At 43.6% G+C, this 20777-nt stretch overlaps 1 protein-coding gene across 2 annotated transcripts in view; it reads right to left on the bottom strand.

Annotated features, from left to right (window-relative positions):
* Positions 1 to 20777, bottom strand: part of pcdh9 (protocadherin 9) — a 166640-nt gene that overhangs the window by 107237 nt on the left and 38626 nt on the right. For both annotated transcript variants that reach the window (XM_030377706.1, XM_030377707.1), the window contains exon 3: positions 6582 to 6683. In XM_030377706.1, coding sequence (XP_030233566.1) covers positions 6582 to 6683 — 102 coding nt within the window. The remainder of the gene's footprint in view (positions 1 to 6581; positions 6684 to 20777) is intronic.

Here is a 20777-nt window from a genome sequence, read left to right as displayed (position 1 = left end):
TATATATATATTTCTTTTTTTTTTCTTTTTATTATTATTAAAAAAATCACAGCGCAATGCGGCAGCATAATCATTACTACTGATTTTTTTTGCACTTTATCCTGTTTTGGGCATCTCCTCCCAGTGCAAATATGTTTCAATTAGTTGGAGAAAGCAGTGTTCTGAAATGGGATCAATTAATAGTGGCCTGTATGCATCGTGACCTGTATGCATCGCCTTCACATGGTTTTGCATAGCTGTACATGTCTTAAAGATATTGATGTGGATGGTTTCAACATTCTCATATATTCTCATGTATTACATTTCTCACAGTTCAAATATGTTTTTGGATTAGTTTCTGAAAATGGTGTTTTAAGATGGGACATATGTAATTATAATTTTTAAGCCCATGTTGCAAATATAACAACCAAAAAAACATTTAAATTGTTGATGCATGATTGTGGGCTATATGAAAATAGTACAATTCCATGTCTTCTGGAAATGTTTTTCATAATTCAGCTTCATTTCTTATATTGTTGCTTAAGGCACATTCAACGAGAAAATTTCAAACTGGCACTGCATGTTGAAAATGACACCTGTGCTAGATAACAGTAATCTGCTGCATAAAATATTTTATTCAAATATTTACGTTTACATTATATTGGCTTTCTTGCTAATCCTGTTTGTGACTCAGGACAGTGGTAAAAAATTTCTGTTGTTCCTTTTTAAAATACCATTATTTTCAGAATTGCTTACCCTGATGGAAACTATGATGACCCGATTTCTTGATGCATTTTATTGCCTCGTCAAGAAGACAATGTGACACATGACACTGGAAGTGATTCATACAAAAACACACCAGACTAATCTCTCTAACCTGTTTTGGTACAATTATTATTTAACACTATCACACACTGTCATTTTTTTCCACCCTGTTAAAAAACAAGACACCAAAACGGTCCCTTTAAAAGGGAATTCTTAAAAAATATATATATATTTTGCAGTAAATTTTTCCTTTAAACTTTAAATGAGCAAATTTCATGTCAACTCATACTCTCTACCCTGAACAAACAAAATAAATTACAAACATTTTCCTTAACCATGCCATCATGTAAGTCTTGACAACGTTTTTTCTAGCCCAGGCATGGTTCCAGCTGAAGTGTTTCTAGATCAGACGTTGTTCTAGCTGAAATGTTTCTAGACTAAGGCCACGTCCACACAGAGCCGATTTTTTGGTCTTGTGCGTTTCGGCCGACCGTCCAGACGGAGCCGGCGAATCCGGGTTCCGAAACCGCACATTTCTGAAACCATGTCCGAGGGTGTTTTCAAGTCTATCCTGACCTATGTGGTTTCGTGTAAGGATTCGTGTGGACGCCTGAAACGCAAACAATGACGTCATTAGCCCCCCACCAGGGCGACGTCAGAGTTGCGTTGAATTTTTTATAATTTTTTTTATTCCCATTATTTTTGTAGCTTTAAATACAGCCCCTTGATAAATGCAATTACTAACTGTACATTAAAAAGTATTTCTGCTCAAATTAAAAGGTTGAATATCCTCGTGACTGAATGTTTGTATACTGCGCGCAGGCTGTATGCGCGCAGGCTTGATGCGTTCCACTTCTTTCTGTGGAGAACCAGCCCTTGAATATTTACTACAGCATTTCTACAGCTCGATGCGGTTTCGCATTGAATCCTTCTTTACGGAGATATTCCTGAACCGCATAAAATGAAATCGGATTGTTTTCGCCCGTTTCGGCTCTGTGGGGACGGGGCCAGAGTATTGTTCTAGTTAATGGTTTCAGTAACAGGCGTGATTCAGGCTGAAGTGTTTCTAGACCAGGCGTGATTCAAGCTGAGGCATTTCTAGACCAGACAGAAATTTAGCTGAAGTGTTTCTGAATCAGGCAGGATTGTAGCTGAAGTCTTTTTAGACAAGCTGTGATTCAAGCAGAAGTGTTTCTGGACTAGGTGTTGCTCTAGCTAAAGTGTTGCCAGGCACACTTCTCTACCGTCATTGATGAGTACAGAAACGACTCTCTTTTTCTCTCAACTTCACCCGCAGCCATTAAAACACCCGAAGACATGCTCTTCAAGGGTGACGATGACAAAAGGCTGACCTTTTTGTCAAATCAATCTTCCAGCGTCTGGCAGGCGACCGGTTTGTTTAGTCGTTTAAATCCCCTGTGCGAAGGCAGCTGCTCGCCACTGAAGATGCGTGGAGCCATTAAGTGCGTCCTCTGCAGGAGAACTTTACTAAATAGATTGGCAGCGACACAAGAGGACAGCTATTCTGAGACAGAGGTGGCCAATCATTAGGAGACCAATTAATATCTGCCCTCTCCGTCCTTCTGTCTACCTGGCACACTGCCTGAGCTTCGCTCCGATTGGAGCCCTGATGCGCTCACACACACCCACAAACACACACGCACACGCAGGTAGACACACAAATAACGACATGCACAGAGAATCTGAAAAACACATTGCACCAATAACACCACAGTATATATATATATACATACATATATACATACATAGAGATCTTTATAATATATATAGAGATTTAAATCACTCATTTGAGCTTTAATCATATGCACGTACACACACACGCGCGCACACACACACACACACACACACACACAATCTCACACACACACACACACACACACACACACACCCAGCGCCATGCCGGTAGCATAGCTGTGTGTCATAACAAGCCGGCCCACTCAGTAGCATTGTTCAGAGGGAAGGGTGACTGACGAGCACGAGACTAAGGCAGGTCTTGGCAAGCTTCTCTCCACTTGCAGACAATATTCCAGCCCATCCATCTCTGCTGGGGTAATGGAGTGCCCTTGCCTCTGCACGCCCGCAGGAGTGAGCAGTTATCGCAGGCTGGCAGCTCTGTTGTTAATAAAACACCGTTTGGAGAGATGCAGAGGAAACACAGTGGAGGGACGGAGAGAAAGGAGGAGGGGGGGGGGGGGGGGGGTTTGGAGAGGAGGGAGGGCAGAAGCACGCCATGCTGAGGTGATCAGGAGACGTTCCACCTCAGCTTCGGTTCCTGTGAAGTTAAATTTAGCCTCACCCGATCCCTCGGAAAGGAGGGGAGAAAGACGAGAGGAGGGAGAACAGTAGGAGGAGAGAGGAGAGGAGTGTAGAAGAGAGAATAGGAGGGGAAGATAAGAGGTGAAGAAACGGCAGGAGAAAAGATGAGAAGACGGGAGAAGAGCAGCAACAGAGAGGAGGTAGGAGAGGTGAAGGGAGGTGATGTGAGGTGAGGAGATGAGAGAAGATACGAGGAGAGAGGGGGCGAGGAGGGAGGAGAAGGGGCATGGGGGAGAGGAATCGGAGGGTAGGAGGGAGAATGAAGGGGAGAGTAGCCGTGGAGGGAGGAGAGGAGGGGAGGAGAGGAATTGGAGTGGAGTGGCAAAGCAGCAGAGGGCTGTCTAATGGCAGAAGTGACCTTGAGGGTGCAGACTTAAGTAAAGAGTCAAATGATCACTGTGTCACACAGACCACCGCCCCGCTACCTCAGAAACTACCAGAGAACCGCTTCATACTGCTCCATAGGGTCCATTCGACAGATTTATTCATCTCAGAAACTACCAAAGAACTGCTCCATACTGCTCCGTAGTATCCATTTGACAGATTTATTCATCTCAGAAACTACCCGTGAACTTCTTCGTACTGTGCCGTAGTGCCCATTCGACAGATTTATTCATCAACCACCCTACCTCAGATACTACAAGAGAACACCGCCTCCTACAGTTCCATTCTTCCCATATGACGGATATTCTTCCAGATAAAACATACGGTACATCTGGGTGTCAGAGCAGAAGGTGCACGACAGCAATTCAAAAAATAACAATTCTAAATAAGAATACAACTCCTAAAAAAGTATACAGAAATGTCTAAATAAACAACAAGAGGAGTACAAATGTAGATTTGTACTACTCTACACAAATAAATGTTAACAGACGGTTGAGATAGACCTTATTAGTTTATGCTACACTATTGCATTATTGACCATTATAGATACATTTATTTATTTGTTCTTGTATTTTCCTTCATTTTTTTGCCATGCAAATTGGCATGTTTGTAATAATCGACCATCGTAGACTCATGGCATTGATCTCATCGGACCGAAGAGTTCAACTGATCAATAGCAGATCAATATTAAATAATACAACCATCACCGTTATCCATCACACCCGAAACACAACCCTCTCTAAACTACCTCAGAAAGCCGACAACAATGTTCCAACCGGGTGCTTCACCTTCTCCAGGCTCAAACTAACGCCAAACTGTCTACAGTCAAAGTCGAATTATACATCACAGTGTATACAAATAAGGTGTGACTCCCTCTCTCCGGGAGCGCTCGACGTGTGTGAATGGCCTGACCGTGCGGCGCAGGAGGCAGCAGGAGGGAGTAGGAGCGGATGAAAGGCCTTCAAGTAGCTCTGAGTAAACAGTGAGTGCTCCAGAGGTCCAGGGATGCTTGCTTTCTACTTGAAAGACATGTTGAGGAGTTGTGTAGCTATCAGTGGAGCATTAGCACTGCTCTAACACAACCATAAAACAACACGGCCTAGCGTCGCTTTAAATTACTTTCTTCTGTCTGCGTCTGCCTCGGGCCCCGACAACAGTCTGTCACAAATTAGAAAGTGAACATCAACAATAGAAGGCGCGATACGCCGGGTAAAACAGAACCTTGTGCAACATGCAATTTCCTTTCATACTGGAGAGAATATCAGAGAACGGCTTTTATTATGAATTAAGAGGCGCCAGGGGATGGTCTTCTACTTTATGATTTAACTTCAAATATACACTTTTCTCTCCTGAAGAAATGTCATGCAATTATGGAACAGTTATGGACTTGGTTGAAGCTGGGGTTGGTTCTGGAGCTCAATCATGGATGTGGTGCTGGTGGTATTGATGGAAGTGGTGCTGGTGTTTTTAATGACGGTTGGTGTTCAGGATGATGGTGATGTGGTTTTGTTATGATTATGTTTCAGCAGTGGTGTTGGCTTGGTTATTGTATTGGTGTATTGGTAGTGGTGGTGATGTTCTCCCATTTCAACCCTCTCTCACACACTCCAGAATGACACTGGGAGGAAAATAATGAACAGCAACACAATAAAATCATTGTGCAACCCAATAGATCTGCTTGTCAGAAGTGTGTGTGTGTGTGTGTGTGTGTGTGTGTGTGTGTGTGTGTGTGTGTGTGTGTGTGTGTGTGTGTGTGTGTGTGTGTGTGTGTGTGCGTGTGTGTGTCTGTGTGTGTTTGTGTGTGTGCGCGCGTGTATGTGACCATGCATGCGTGTGTGTGTGTGTGTCTGATGCCGCTGTGAATTCAGTTCATTAAATCATCTCCCGTCCAAATATTGACTTTATTAACTCAAGATAAGATGAAGGTTATCTTGCTCTGTATATCATATCACTTGGAGGTCACACACACACACAGACACACACACACAAACACAAACACACACGAAGATGCTTGTGTACACACACGCCCACACACACAGATGCTTGTGCACGCCCACACACACATTACTCACAAACAAATGATCTTATTACTGCCTTCCTCAACAATGTGGAATCAAACCACATGGCATAATTACATCCATTCTTTCATACATATATTTATATGTACAGACGTACACCTCACCTATACACACACACACACACACACACACACACACACACACACACATACCCACACCCCCACATACACACACCCTCCTTATGCTCGGGACTAGCGTGTGGACATAAGCACTGATTTCTCCAGGAAGCCTCTCCATGCTCATTTTGTTGATTCCAATATTTGCAGTGAAGAGAAGAACAAACAACATCATTAAGAAGCTCCAGAGTGTCGACACAGCAGCCAGAGCGTCTCCCTGTAGACGACCCGGCGCTCCGCTCCAGGTAATGAGACAAATACGTATTATCCCCTTAAAACGCCACCGTGTTACGGCTCCGTGCGCTGCTCTAACTGGCAGCGTGCAACAGGACAGACCGGACAGGGGCAGGTGGTGTGCAGCAACGGAAGGTAGACTAAGGACATACCCAGGAGATAGCTGGTGGGATGTGTTTCTGGGGTTCGGATGGGAGTGAATCAGGGTAGGAAATGCACTACTTTAACAATGGCTTTTTTGCCCCACTAGTCATTTCAGGGCATTTTGGATCATTTCCAGGGCAAATTTATTCAATTAAGGAAAATATTGGTTCTGTTTGCATGATTGAATGATTCTAATGAAAAGAATTATCTGTTCCCACTTTTCAAGAACAGAGTCAAATACCAAGTTACTGCTTTAATTTGCATGACATTTAAATGCCTGCGTCATACAAATTTCAACGGCAATTATCTTACTTTATTATACGTTTATTTCTGACTTAAGTGGATTTCACACCTGCCTCTTCTAAAGACTGCAGTAAAAGAGTGGAAAACAATAATCTGGAACCCAGTTTGACACGTACAGCAGATTGGCTGGCTGTTAATTAGAGAGGTGGTGATAGCAGATGCTGATTGGCCAGCAGCAATCAAAGAGATGGCAGGTGAAGGATGAGGTTTGTGGGAGGTGGAGGACTATAGGGGTACTCACTAAAGGGGTGCAGGGGGTCCAGTACTCGGGGTTCAGCTCAGCTCTCGGGCGGAGGTCCAGATATTCAGGGTTGAGTTCGGTTCGTGCGCGAGTTAATGTTCCCTTGGGGGAAGATCGGAGAAATGGGATTAGAATCACTGCTGCCAGGGTGAGGGTTGTGCAATCATGTTCTTAATTTGGTGCCTTAGGTTTGTGCATTTTAAACGAGAAAACAAATAAACAAATCATCTGCTGTCAAATCCATCACCTATGACACCTAGTACCATTACAAATACCTTCTTAATGACTGAGCCTGTTTGAAACCACACTGTAAAGATGCTTGATGACATGATTTTCAATTAACAATATCATTTCCATAAGTCCAAATGTTAATCAAACTCCAACTTAAATCCAGCTTTAGAACAATCCATGCATCTTATCAACACTGTTGTTTTATATGACAGGAAATGTAGTCACTAAGACACTTTTTCAATAATTTAGCATATAATAATGTTAATAATGTCTACCTCGATTTTCCTAAATGTATTTGTTTGAATTCACATTAATACTGCAAAAAACCAACAACATCATATTTGTATTTTTTACACTTTTAAATATTCTGTTTAATTTAGATGATATTCTATACTGTCCATTCCTTTCTGCTGTGATACCCAGATTTCCTGTCTGGGATTAATAAAGTAATGCAATCTTATTTAATCTTGATTCAAACAGAAGGACAGGAAAATAACAAAGAGCATTCATTAGAACGTAGGACATGAATGAGGTTGATGAGGCTACAGCTAGTCTTGGCTGAAAGACGTCATCCTCCCTGATGATGCTTCAAATAGCTGTGAGGGGAATGAGTCGACTACACATGGAGCAGAAACCACAAAACCCTTTTCACCATGACCAGGATAATAGCATTGAGAGAGAGGGGAGCGAATGATAGAGAGAGCTAGTGAAATAGATGGAGATAGATGGAGGGAATGATAGGCACTGAGATGGAGACGGAGAAGACATAATGATAGAGGGAGGGTAAGAAAGAATAACAGAGAGAGAGAGAGATAATGAAAGAGAAAGAGAGAAGAAGAAACCAACACAACGAGAGGGATAAAGTGTAGACAAGAGTATGTGGGTGAATGAGAGAGAGAGAGAGAGAGAGAGAGAGAGAGAGAGAGAGAGAGAGAGAGAGAGAGAGAGAGAGAGAGAGAGGTGAGAGATGATAGAGTGAGGGAAGGAGAGAAGGGAGGGAGAGGGACTGTGAGAGGTTATTGGGCTGGTGACATCGTGAAGCACATGATGTTCTTATCGGAGAAGACCACACTGTTTCAGGAGACGTTTCATCTCTGAGTCGACGCCTCGTGACTATTTTGATTCCTCATTCATTCCCCTAAATTACCCCAGAGCTGCTCCGTGTTCTGCTGTTCTGTTCTGGTCTGTTTTCTGCTCACAAACACTATCTTGCACATCCACACCAACGTGTTTGCACACATATGCACACAACACACACACGCACGCACGCAAGCACACACAAACACACACACACACGTTAATAATTCAATAATTGTTGCCATCATTCATCCTTCCAGAATATTAATGTCATCGGCAGTGATTGAATGCTGTGCTGAGATTGGTCGACTTGCACTTGAACACACTCCTCTGGCTTGACAATTAACAACCCAACTCCATCCACTCGATAAGACTTCAATTCTTAGATGAGGATGAGTATGAATGTGTCAGATGTCAAAACCAGTTCCTTTGAGATTGTATAGTCAAATTCAACATGAATGGAGATATTGTATGTGTTTCTTAGTATGTATATTCTTCTTAACAATGTATTCATTATCTATTTATTCCCACACGCCCTTGGTGAGGTGCAATGAAATGACACAAATCCCAAAATGCATTGCAGATCCTAAGCCAGAAATTTGTAACTCCTTTCAGTTGAATATCTTCTAGTTGCCATGGTAGTTAATAAGATATGTCCAGATCAAAGAGTAGTATGGCATCATCGAGGAGAGCAACACCAAAGCAGACCATGCAACACATTTATTCATAGTGTGTGTGTGTGTGTGTGTGTGTTCTATTTTAACATATTTTAGAAAGGTGTTATTTCAAACCTATTTCAAACACCATATGATGTTAACATAGAGGTCTTATCCTAGAAGAGCATTAAAAGTATGTAAACATAACGAAGATACTACCAAAGGACACAATGAATAATTATGACTGATCAGCTGAACAGTAAGGTAAACAAACCACCACCATGCTGCCACTTCCTTATAACCTCTGCCCTTCCAGACTAAGGTATAACAGCTTACCATGTCAACAACTGTGTGTGTGTGTGTGTTTTTTTTTTTGTGCGTCTGTCTAAGTGTGCCTTTATGTGTGTGTTTGCATGTACATGCATGAGTCTTGCATTAGTCATAAAATGTCAGGCTTCAATTTGCATTTTAATGATGCAATCCATGGAAAGCATTCATCGCCTTATCCTCAGTCGTTTGGAAATGTACCTAAAAGTCTAGTCTAGTAATACATATATTGGACTCAGAAACAGGTCACAGTCACCACTGTGGTTGGATAGGTTATGAATCAATAATCATCTGCTTGATCGGATAATAGGTGTCCAGAATGTTCTGTCCTAACCTTTACTTAACAGATTCAACAGTTTCATGTTCCTCTTCCGTATATGAGAAACCCCCTGCCCTTTTCTAGTGTTCAACCACTGCTCATTCCATTTTACTATTATCATTACTATTATTATGTCTATGTGTGTGTCAATTTTTTTATTACTGTCATCATTACTTTTATTACTATTAATGTTATTATTAGGTACGAAAGCTTTCATTTCTTCTTATTAGTAGTTGAGTGCTGTATGCAGCGCTCAACTATTGTTCTTCTTAAAGGTCCCATTGCATGCTACTTAATAGATGCTTAATGCAGTATTTGAAGACGTTCAAGAATTCAGCCTTTGTGCAGAATTACAGCCACTGCGAGCCAGTCCCACAATGAGCTTTCCACAAACGTGCCGTTTTTTAGAGGCGGGTCAAGGTGGAGGGTGTTGGTGTGGCCCTGAGCAGCCTGCGGCCACGGTAGCATGAGCTTGTTTTTACAGCGGATGGATCGCAATTGTCTCCCGCCGGAGCCCCGCTGCCGAGGCACCACTGTCTCGGAAGCGGCCAGCGGGCAGCGCCAAGGTACCACCGCCCCGCGGTGACGGTGCCCCGCGGTGACGGTGCCCCGCGGTGACGGTGCCCCGCAGCGTTGGTGCCTCTCGGTGGTGCCTCGCGGCGGTGGTGCCTCGCGGCGGTGGTGCCTCTCGGCGGTCGTGCCTCTCGGCGGTCGTGCCTCTCGGCGGTCGTGCCTCTCGGCGGTCGTGCCTCTCGGCGGTCGTGCCTCTCGGCGGTGGTGACTCGCGGCGGTGCCTCTCGGCGGCGGTGCCTCTCGGCGGCGGTGCCTCTCGGCGGCGGTGCCTCTCGGCGGCGGTGCCTCTCGGCGGCGGTGCCTCGCGGCGGCGGTGCCTCGCGGCGGCGGTGCCTCTCGGCGGCGGTGCCTCTCGGCGGCGGTGCCTCTCGGCGGCGGTGCCTCGCGGCGGCGGTGCCTCTCGGTGGTGCCTCTCGGTGGTGCCTCTCGGTGGTGGTGCCTCTCGGTGGTGGTGCCTCTCGGTGGTGGTGCCTCTCGGTGGTGGTGCCTCTCGGTGGTGGTGCCTCTCGGTGGTGGTGACTCTCGGTGGTGGTGACTCTCGGTGGTGCCTCTCGGTGGTGGTGACTCTCGTGGTGGTGACTCTCGGTGGTGGTGACTCTCGGTGGTGGTGACTCTCGGTGGTGGTGACTCTCGGTGGTGGTGACTCTCGGTGGTGGTGACTCTCGGTGGTGGTGCCTCTCGGTGGTGGTGCCTCGCGGCGGTGGTGCCTCGGCAGCGGGCAGCGGGGCTCCGGCGGGAGATTATCGCAGGCAACTATCCCTTTCTCTTCCATGTCTAGGTTCAATTCTTCAGGGAGCCAAAGCCAAAGTTCCTTTCCCCCAATTCCTTCTCAACCATGGCTGAGATAACCCCCACTACGAGTCTCGTTGTGGAAATACCAGAGACGTCAGAGAACCTGACGTGTTATGCGCCATAACACCAACAGCAGAACGGTTATCTAAATAACAAAGAAGTGCACAACAGTCGTAGCTCATTGTCTCATTGGCGGGCCAAATTCTCTGGGCGGGCAAAACAGAGAAGGGGAGGTAACTTGGCCCCTTATGACGACATGTGGGGCAAAATTCGAAATCACAGAGTCTGAGCTTTCATTTTTCATAGGCAGAGCAGGATACCAAGTGCTAGTTTTACACCTAATGCCGTTTCTAGCTACTGGGGGACCATAGGTAGGCTAGGGGAACTCATATTAATGTTAGAAAACCTCCTTAAGTGAGATTTTCATGCCAGGGCACCTTTGGGACTAATCTCCTTCGTCAATGTTTCACATAGAGACTCCATTCCAATTTTAAAAGGTTCAGATTAGCCTCGAATTGCGGGCTTCTTTTCTTTATTTTTTTGTATTTCATACTTAAAATATTCTACTTTTAAAATACTATTTTTTACAATAGAAGTCAATGGGAGGACGGTGGAGCCGTCTCATCGATTTACGCTGAGGTTAGAGCCCGAGGACGCGCAGGCAGTGTTGCCAGATAAGGCAGTTTTTCTCGCTCAATTTGACTACTTTTTTGCAAGATTGGGTGATTTTCCCCGCCCAATTGGACTAATCTTACAGTACATACAATTTTGGCTGGTTTAAAAAAGAAAATTGGGGGATTATTACAATAATTTCTAAAAACATCAATCAGTACCATACCTTTCATAAGGCATATCGTTTGTGCAGCTAGTAACACTAATACTTCAGCTACTACTACTACTACTTCAGCTACTATTACCAGTCCATTACTACTACTACTACTACAGTTTGTACCACTACTACGACAATCTTCCAGCTTTGACAGTATTACAGTTTAGCTCTCAGCTTTTGTAACAATGTATTTCAGCACTTTGCTTCTTCAGGTAATGTTATCAGCGTCAGTCAGTTTTCGACTTCAGCTTCCAGGTGCACTGTGCACTGCAATACATTTGACCTTTCGTATTTTTCCGGAGTGCAAGGCAACACAATTTACCTTTCATATTCTTCAGTTCAATTAATTTTACATTTCTGCAATTTTAGCAATGCTTTGCGCTTTTTATTCAGCTGTCACTTTATTTGTTTCCAAACATTTACGTGTCTTAAATGGTGTTCATGTTTACATCATTTCAACTTTTGAACTTTTGTAAAATCCCATCACTTGATTTAAGCCATTTAACATTTCTTTACGTCTATGTTTCTTTACAAAACATATTTTCAACCTCACTTTGCACTACAGCACTTACCGCATTTTCTGCAGGAAATGCATTTTCGAGTTTATGCATGTTATTCTCTCAAAACTTTGCCACCTTTCCACTCCCATAATGTGTGTGCTACAGATTTCACGTGTCATGTTTGTGGTTTTGCATATAGATTATATCGACCAACATTTTTTTTGTGCAAATGGTCAACAATCCATAATTTGTGTTGTGTGCTTCATGCAGATATTTTGCTGTGAGCTTAGATCGTAGGGTAGCTGATGATGTCATAGGTCTAGGATGGAGCTAAATAATGCAAGACGCGGAAATATTGGCAAAATAGGTAATCAATTAATTTCTTTGTCTTTCCTGGTCTGCCAACGAAAACAGGATCGACGTATTGCTGAAATGACAAAGAGGTTGGATAGAGCTCTGAGCACGGACACGTTTGAGAGCTGCTGCGCACGTCTGCCTGTGATTGCAGTATAAAACCATCTCAGTCCAGCCTGACCTCATGTGAGGAAGCTCGGAAGTGGAACGTGTTATTTTACTAACCTCCTAGCTCTGATTCCTGGAGCTACTGTTTCCAGGTCCACTTTATGTAGTTTTAAAATAGGTTGTTGTGGACTTTTACCCAGGAGGACCCAACACATCTATAGTCCAGCATACATATCCTATATAGTTTATCTATGTATAGTGTTTATCAAAAAAATAAAACAGAGATGATCAAATGAAACAGACAAGGTATGTACACGTGGTACATGTGAACCTCCTAGGATGGCGCAATTTGATTGGTTCGCTATCTCGGGATGTTGGGCAATATCCAATGATTGGGAAGTCAAACTCGGGGTATCGTGACGGTCGTCTCGTCACGCTAATAAAAACAAATAAACTGCTTATAAAAATAAATAAATCCTGGCAATTATTCACCTCTTCTGTGAAAAATTGTTAAGTAAACCACACCAGTATGTGATAGCCAGTAGACTGGAAGGGCCCAATCTGTTAATAAAGAACGTAAACCCATACATTTTTCCCAAGATTTATTACAAGCTTGCATATATATATATATATATATATATATATATATATATATATATATATATATATATATATATATATATATATATATATACATATTTATATATATATATATATTGAAAAGGGCTCCACTGCGACCCATTTTTAGTTCCTGGATAGGGAGCCTCAACTCCCCAGGGATAGGGTGACCTCGGTTGGTTGTGCAAGTGTGTAGCACCATGGCAGCACAGCGCTATCTTATGACTGACGACTGGAGGTCAGGAGGGAGCAGACACACGCAAGGCTCATTATCACAATTAGTCATTCCATCCCCCTGGTGATTGTTTGTGTTTTCACTAATTAATCGGTTAGTTTATTTACTTGGCCTTTTCGCGGATTGTTGGTTTTGGTGTGCAATGGAACTGCAGGGGAAACTTGAGCCAAACGGAAGCTAAAGTCTAGAGATGGAACACAACTAGGGGAACTATGGCTAAACTGGAGCTAAAGTCTTGCTAAAAGGTAGCCAAACTGTAGCTTAACTGTAGCTGAGCTTTGGATAAAATGTGGCTAAACTCTAGCAAACCTCAACAACTTTTTTTTCTTTTTAACTGGAGATCAACTCTCACTGCGACACATCTTGGGAACGTATCGGCTCCTCTCAGCAGAATATTTACAGCCTCCCCCATGTACAGTATGGTGAGGTGTTAACTGCACAATTAAAATCAATCCGGCCGTTATCCGCCTCGTGTCTTTGGAAGGAGTCCAGCGCGGGTTAATATACGGCCGCCATAATCGACAGCGGCTGGCGCTGCTGATTCCGTCTCCGCGGCAACGCGCTGACTTATGCCCCGTCGCCAGCGATGTAAATGAGCTCGTAAAATGCCAAAATGCTGTGAGAGAATGGGGGGAACTCCCGCAAGATATCTTAACGCCTGCTCAGCTGAATACTGCTGTCCGTCACGCCTCACTCAAAATAACCACCCATCCATCAACCATCTTACATTCATCACCAATCATCCATCATCCATCATCCATCCACCACCCACACACCAAGGACACCAGCCCGAACAAACCCCATCCACCTTCCTACCGACACACCCTGACCAAACTCCCTTTACTGTCTTGCTATTCGCTCACTCCTCAACTTTCTTTGTATCTCAAAGCTCAAATAAAAGTCAATAAAACACCAACGGGAATGACAGGCCAAGAGGAGGAGCTGCTGTGTCCAAGGGGAAGGAGGTTCTCTTTGCTAGGGGAAGTAGGTGAGTTCTAAGGGAAGAGGTGTTGTGTTCTGAGTAGAGGAGAGGTGGTGTTGTTCTAAGCGGAGGAGGTGTGTTCTAGGAGAAGGAGGTGTTGTGCTTAAGGAGGTGGTGGTGGTGGTGGTGGGTTCTATGAGGAGAAGGTGTGTTCTAGGAGGAGGTGGAGGTGTGTTCTAGGAGGAGCAGGTGTGTTCTAGGAGGAGGAGGTGCTATTTTCTTGGAAGCGGAGATGGTGTGTTTTAGGAGGAGATGGAAGGTTCTAGGCGTAGATGGTGATGGGTTCGAGGAGGAGGAGATGGTGTGTTATAGGAGAAGGTGGTTTGTTCTATGAAGGAGGTGATGGTTTGTTTAGGGAGGAGGAGGTGTGTTCGAGGAGGAGGGGGTGTGTTCTAGGAAAAGGAGGAGGTGTGTTCTAGGAGTAGGAGGAGGTATGTTCTCGGAGGAGGTGGTCTGTTCTAGGGGGATGAGATGTGGTGTACTAAGAGGAGGTCTTGTGTTCTAGAAAGAAGTGATGTGTTCTGGGAGGACGTGATGGTATCTTTGGGAGTAGGAGTAATGTTCGAGGAGGGGGTGATAGTATGTTTTGGGAGGAGGAGGTATTTTCTAGGAGGAGGTGGTCTGTCCTAGGGGTAGGTGTTGTCTAGGGTAAAAGGAGATATCTGGGAGGAGGAGGTGATGAAAGCCAAGTGTTCATAGCAAAGGGAGAAGAGCGGAGGCTGATAACAGAGCACACAGGGAGCGTCTACTAACTTATTTATATTAAGCTGTTGAGATGGCTGCTTTAGAGAAGCCATGATTATTATCCTTTGATTTGTAAAGCTGCGCTGTGATTGGTCAGGTTCCGGCCTGCCAGCACTCCACTGTATGTTTATGGGTCCCAGTTCTAAGCACATTTCCACACTACTGGGGCTCCCAGCAATCCATATTGACATCCTATTTAGGTAGCAGATGACGATAGGCCGTTTCATGACAAGAATGCGATGGGAATAACAGCACACAGTCGCTGCGGTGCACACACAAATATAAAAGAGTTACAATTACAAGGGAGCACAGAGGTATCCATGATGCTCCTCTGCTTTCACCGAGAACAAAGGAAGGCTGGTTCAATTCTCCCTCCCTCCCTCTCTCCCTTCTTAGTCTGTCGCCCTCCCCCCCCACCCTTCTCTACCTTTGTGGATTCAAACACATCCAAAAACACAATCCTCTAACGAACAGCCAGCTGTGTACACATACTGACATCAATTATTTTAGAGATAATGTTTGATATGATAATTAATTACACTACACAAGTGTAGGACAAAAAAGGACAAAAATGAGAATATTTACGTATCCAGAGAAACTCAGAGGGAGAGAGATATAATTGTGCAGCATTTAATTTTTTTTTTAATCTTATTTAACCTTTTGTGCTGTTGCATGTACATTTTTGAATGAAACCATTTGAATTTGAAATAGACGACGGAAGACATGCTCAGTCGTTTAAACAGCGCTGCTATGTGACCAAATGGCGAACAAATTAGTTGAAGGCAAATAAAAGCCCTGATAAATTATGTGTTGGCGAAAACCGTTACAGTTTCCCATGGCCACGAAGACACATTGATCCGCCCTCAGCTCGTCCCCTTCGTTGGCGTCGATAGCGGACCCAGCCCGACCGTTCTCCACCACCACTAATGGCCTTTTAAGAAATCCACTTTGACTCATGGCAGAACCGTAATAAGCAGATTTGACGGGAGCAGGGAGGTAGGCTGCACCCCGCCGTTGATGTATAAGCGATAGGAATCCATTTCATTAACGCCCATCTCAAATTACCTCTGCTCTCAAACGGCGAAATGAGACAGAGGTTATATAGGTCAGCGCCCTTGATGAAACATGTTTTAATAGCGACTTCATTAAGGAGACTTTGTACCTGGTCCTGCGCTGTACAGGTCAGGTTGTGAGGTTTTTTTTATTCTTATGAAACAGCCTTTGGCTGCCAAGCGTAACATTTAAGAGCGGGACAAGAAGCCAATAGAAGCAGAGCTTATTGCCGGCCATATACTCTCTAGCTGTCATCCTGTGAGCCGCTCTGCTCTCCAGAGTCTGCTGGGGAACTTTATCACGTCGGGGTCTCGCTTCTCTCTAGGACTCTGAATAACACCTTCCCAACGGACCCCCAGCCCAAGATAACGTTTTCCCTGCAGAGAACTCAAGTCTTTTATATTGGTCACTTTGTCGGCCGCTGTTACGGCTTCATCCGCTCTGTGGACAAGATTACACAATCTATTGTCTCTCTGTCTCTGGAGGAACACGGGACCAGAGACATGACGCGGCTGGAAGGTGGAAGTATTGAGGTGAGGGGTTTGATTCAAAGTGTTGAGTAATGTTCATGGTGATGTGGTTTGGTTTGACTCAAAGTGTTTAGATTTGTCTGTTGATGGGGTTTGATCTGATCCAAAGTGTTGAGTTTATTTGCCGATAATGTCTTCATAAAGAAGAAGGTCTTTTATAATCCCCCCGCTGTGTTTTGATCTCACATTGGATTCTGATGTAAACAACCCATATGTTTACTGAGGAGATAAAAAAATGGCCTGCAGTCATAGACTCTCCTTATGCACAGCCTCCGAAACTGTCTTCTTGAAAACAGTACTAAAGTTTAACGTGGAACTTGGCTGTGATTAAGGACCCCCTTTATCTCCAGACCAATGCCAGCAGATACAAAGCCACGTCGCTCGCTTGCACTGCACCTCCTCGCCAAGATGGGGTCTGCAGAAAAGATAATTACTTGAATTATGCAGGTTGAATATTTCCAAACAAAGAGCTTCTGCAGACAAATACTGCAGATGCTACACAGGCCAGCAGAAATCACAGAATACATCCAGCTTCAATATTTGTTAGATGGACCAGAGCAAACACCACCTCCTAGGCCGGGTCCACATGAAGCGCTCAGACCGCCTCTCTCTCTCAGGGCTTGTTTGATCCACGTAATCCAGATCCCGCGTGCTAACATAGGATGTAAAGCGCTTGGTTCACTGTAGGTAACTGAACATAAATATGTTTGATCGATCCACTGCCTCGCATTTAAAGAGTGTGATTAATTATGAATCATACATTCATCAATCAAAAGAACGTTTTAACAGTTCAATGTAGGGTATATGCGCGTGGACAATGTCTACAACCATCTGTATGTGTGTGAACAAGAGTTATGAAATGTTTATCTTTCAGGCACACATATTGTGCTGTTGATTTGGCTTCTGAAATAATGGACACCTAACGGATAGATGTCTGGTCAAGGTCAGAACAACTAAAGAAGTTAAGATGCCAGAGATTTGAGTTTTTATAGTTTGTTTGTCGTTTTGTTTCTCTTGTCATATCCAATTTCAATCTAAGCGCCCCTCTTCGGTAAAACCTCACCAGTAAAACAAGAGAGGGCTTTCTGAAGTGAGAGTTGTAGACAAGTTATTTAATGAATTCCTCGGAGAGCGGCGAGGCAGGGATAGGCCCCTTGTGTAAAAGAGAAAGAGAGGCAACAGACAGCTGTTTCACTGCACTCAGCAGCATTGCACAACACCCATCCCTCCTTAATATCTCCATCTCCCCTCCTCTGCGTCTCACTCCCCATTTCCTCAAAGTCTTTGAAGGCACAGGGACCCCCCACGCATCAACACAGACAAGAGACCAATTCCTCGTCGCCTCTGAAGTACATGTCCTCAAGTCAACTGAGACTGCCCCCCCACCGGGTGGAGCTATCAGATCAGATTAATAAATGATTCCAGTTTGAGGAGAAACGCTTCTCTAAAATACGCTCTACCCGAGACAACGCTTCCAAACTGCAAAAGCCATGCCCGTTGGAACATAGATTTCTAATTTCTGTAATTTCTGAGTATGGATTATCTTACTTCCTATTCTACTAAATAAATCTTCTTCATGCCAATTTCTTCTCTCCCTACAGACAAATTAATTTAGTGGCCCCATGTACATGCAGAAATTGCAAAATAGTAAATTACCATTTCTACCAAATGTTCTTAACCGAGAGGTGTCGGAAACAGCTCACAAAAACAATAAATACATTTTTGAGTCCACTAGTAGTCCACTACTAAGTACTGTGTGGTAAATCACACCAACCTCCTGCACAATATATACCTTTTCTATATAAAAGATATATGATATAAAATATATTATAAAGGATATATGATATATATTATTCATCATATAAAATATAAATATATATACAAGTACACAGTACACAGCAGTAGCCCTTGTGTGTGGAAATACGGTGCCGTATAGTCTAACCTCCTTAGTGTTTCTCTGCTTATGAGAACCATAAAGTGTGGATGGAGACAACACTGGGGCCTAATCACAAAGAGCCCCTCCAATCACTACTGTAATGGCTTTTACTGTCCACAGCTCCAGCGCCAGAGCTAGGAGCTAGAGCTAGGAGACTAGAGCTAGGAGACTAGAGCTAGGAGTCTAGATTTAGAGTAAAGTTCTTCAAGACAGAAATCGAATAATGTAAACATAACCAGTATAACTATCTCCACAGAATAGTAAAAAAAAAACAAGACATGAATATAGATACAAGTTGCTCAAATGCTTGAAATGGCATTCCGTTGAAGTATGGAATACGAAAACACGAGTATGGTATGTAATGTAATTTGTATCTGTGTAGTATAATCTTTCAAATCCATAACCTGTTAGGGTAAGATTTCAGCATGAAAGAACCAGATTTCAGGATGAGGGAACATTGCAGTTCAATGGACATGTGCTTGCTGCTGAGGGCACATACTGTACGGAGGATGCAATAATATAGAAGGCAATAAAAAAGTCTTTAGATAGCAAGCCATTCTAACGGTCTCCATTTATCCCTGGATGTTGAGTTGAGTGTTGTTCGGAACTGGTCCCGTCTGCCTGCAAGCTGCAGCCAAAACACACCGGCCCACGCCTTTTTGTGCCCAGCGAGACTAAGAGCTGATGGAGACGCTGTTGTGCATTTAGCCACAATCAGTTCTACCCTAATGTTTACATTCATTAGTTTTGCATCTACATTTGTTCTACTGTGTATACCGAACGTTGGTTTTATATTGGAACTTAAATGTTTTATCATTTTAAAATCAAATTATGGTCTTCTCACTCCGAACGTGACGGATGGGGATTTTCATCTGAGACTACGTACACTTTTACGTACAGATAAGACAATAAATATAAGCACAAATGATTATTTGCACGCTGTGTTAGGTAACAAAAGGTTTGTGAAATGGCTTTCTGGTGAACCCAGATTCACTTGGACCTGCTAATTGGCTGGTTACTTTCGCATGTGAAGCCGCCTCAAAGCACATAGAAATGTTATGAGAAAAACACGCTTCAGGAATACATACAGACTAAACCTCCCATTACTATCTCTCCAAACAACATGAGCCCCCTCATAGTATTTCCTTTACTCTGTCCATCCATACAGGCGACACATACGTCTACTTTGGAACAAAACACCACATTGGATAAATCTGTTGCATGTGTCAGCTTCTCGTCCATGATACCAGCAGAATGGGGTAATTGGATACTTGAGCAGGTGTACTCACAGATGTATAAGATAGCACAATTCTACTATAATATTCATATCTTTACCACAGAATACAGGTGACAGCGACTGTTAAATGAAGTGTCACATTGCTCAGGGGTATATCGTAACTGTATAAAAACTGCTGTGTCCTCAAAAACCGAGCGAAAAACGAAGAAACCGAGTGATTTTCACAGATGGTCTTTGACTTGTGTACTTCTCTTCATCACAAACAGAAACACAACCTCTAGCTGGACACCTAGCCCTGTCACAGCCACATTGCACCAGAATCTAGACTGTTTAATATATTCATACAACTTTTCTTTCATCAAGTGTTAGGAGATTCAGTCTGACAATCTCACTCTTATGTATCACTCTCAAGTCTCTCATGCGCGTCTGTCCCTCATTTATCACTCTCCCATTCGTGGTTTCACGTCACCCTCTCACGTCCCTCCCTCACGTGTCATTTCCATTTCTCACTCTGACGTCACACTACGTCTCACTCTGAAATCTCACTCTAATTTATGCTTAGTCATTTTTGAGACGTTTTACATCCAAAGCAACTTCAATGTATACAATGAAAATTGGAGTTGTGCAACCTGAAAAAAAAAACTTTGATCTCTTACTTGTCACTATTATTTCTGATTCTAGTGTCTACTATAGCTTGATTTTATATACAAATCTACTGTCTCGCGTGTCCTCTGTTTCTGCAGCTGCAACCATCTTTCTGGTGCTCCTCTGCCACATCAGTAACAGAAAACACTGAAAGCCTGCGGCCATACTTATTATCCGTACTCCAGCGTTTACCATCTCACCTAAGTTCTACTCAGAAAGTTCACGATCGTCGCTGAACGCTCTGCGACATATCTTCTGTTCACTGTCAATTCTGGTGTTGAAATAACCCTTCGCTTTCACTAAAACTCCCCTGGAATAAAATATATTTTTTGTTTGTTTGTTTGTCTGTTTGTATGCCACTTGCCTCTGAGTCTGTGCAAGACAATGTGGGCAGATCCTCATTATATCTCAGCAGCATTCCCACAGTAGCCACACACACATGAATACACC

This window comes from Gadus morhua, chromosome 14, assembly GCF_902167405.1.
Source record: "Gadus morhua chromosome 14, gadMor3.0, whole genome shotgun sequence".
NCBI lineage: Eukaryota > Metazoa > Chordata > Actinopteri > Gadiformes > Gadidae > Gadus > Gadus morhua.
The sequence above is the reverse complement of the archived record's forward strand: the minus strand, read 5'-3'. Positions and strand labels throughout refer to the sequence as shown.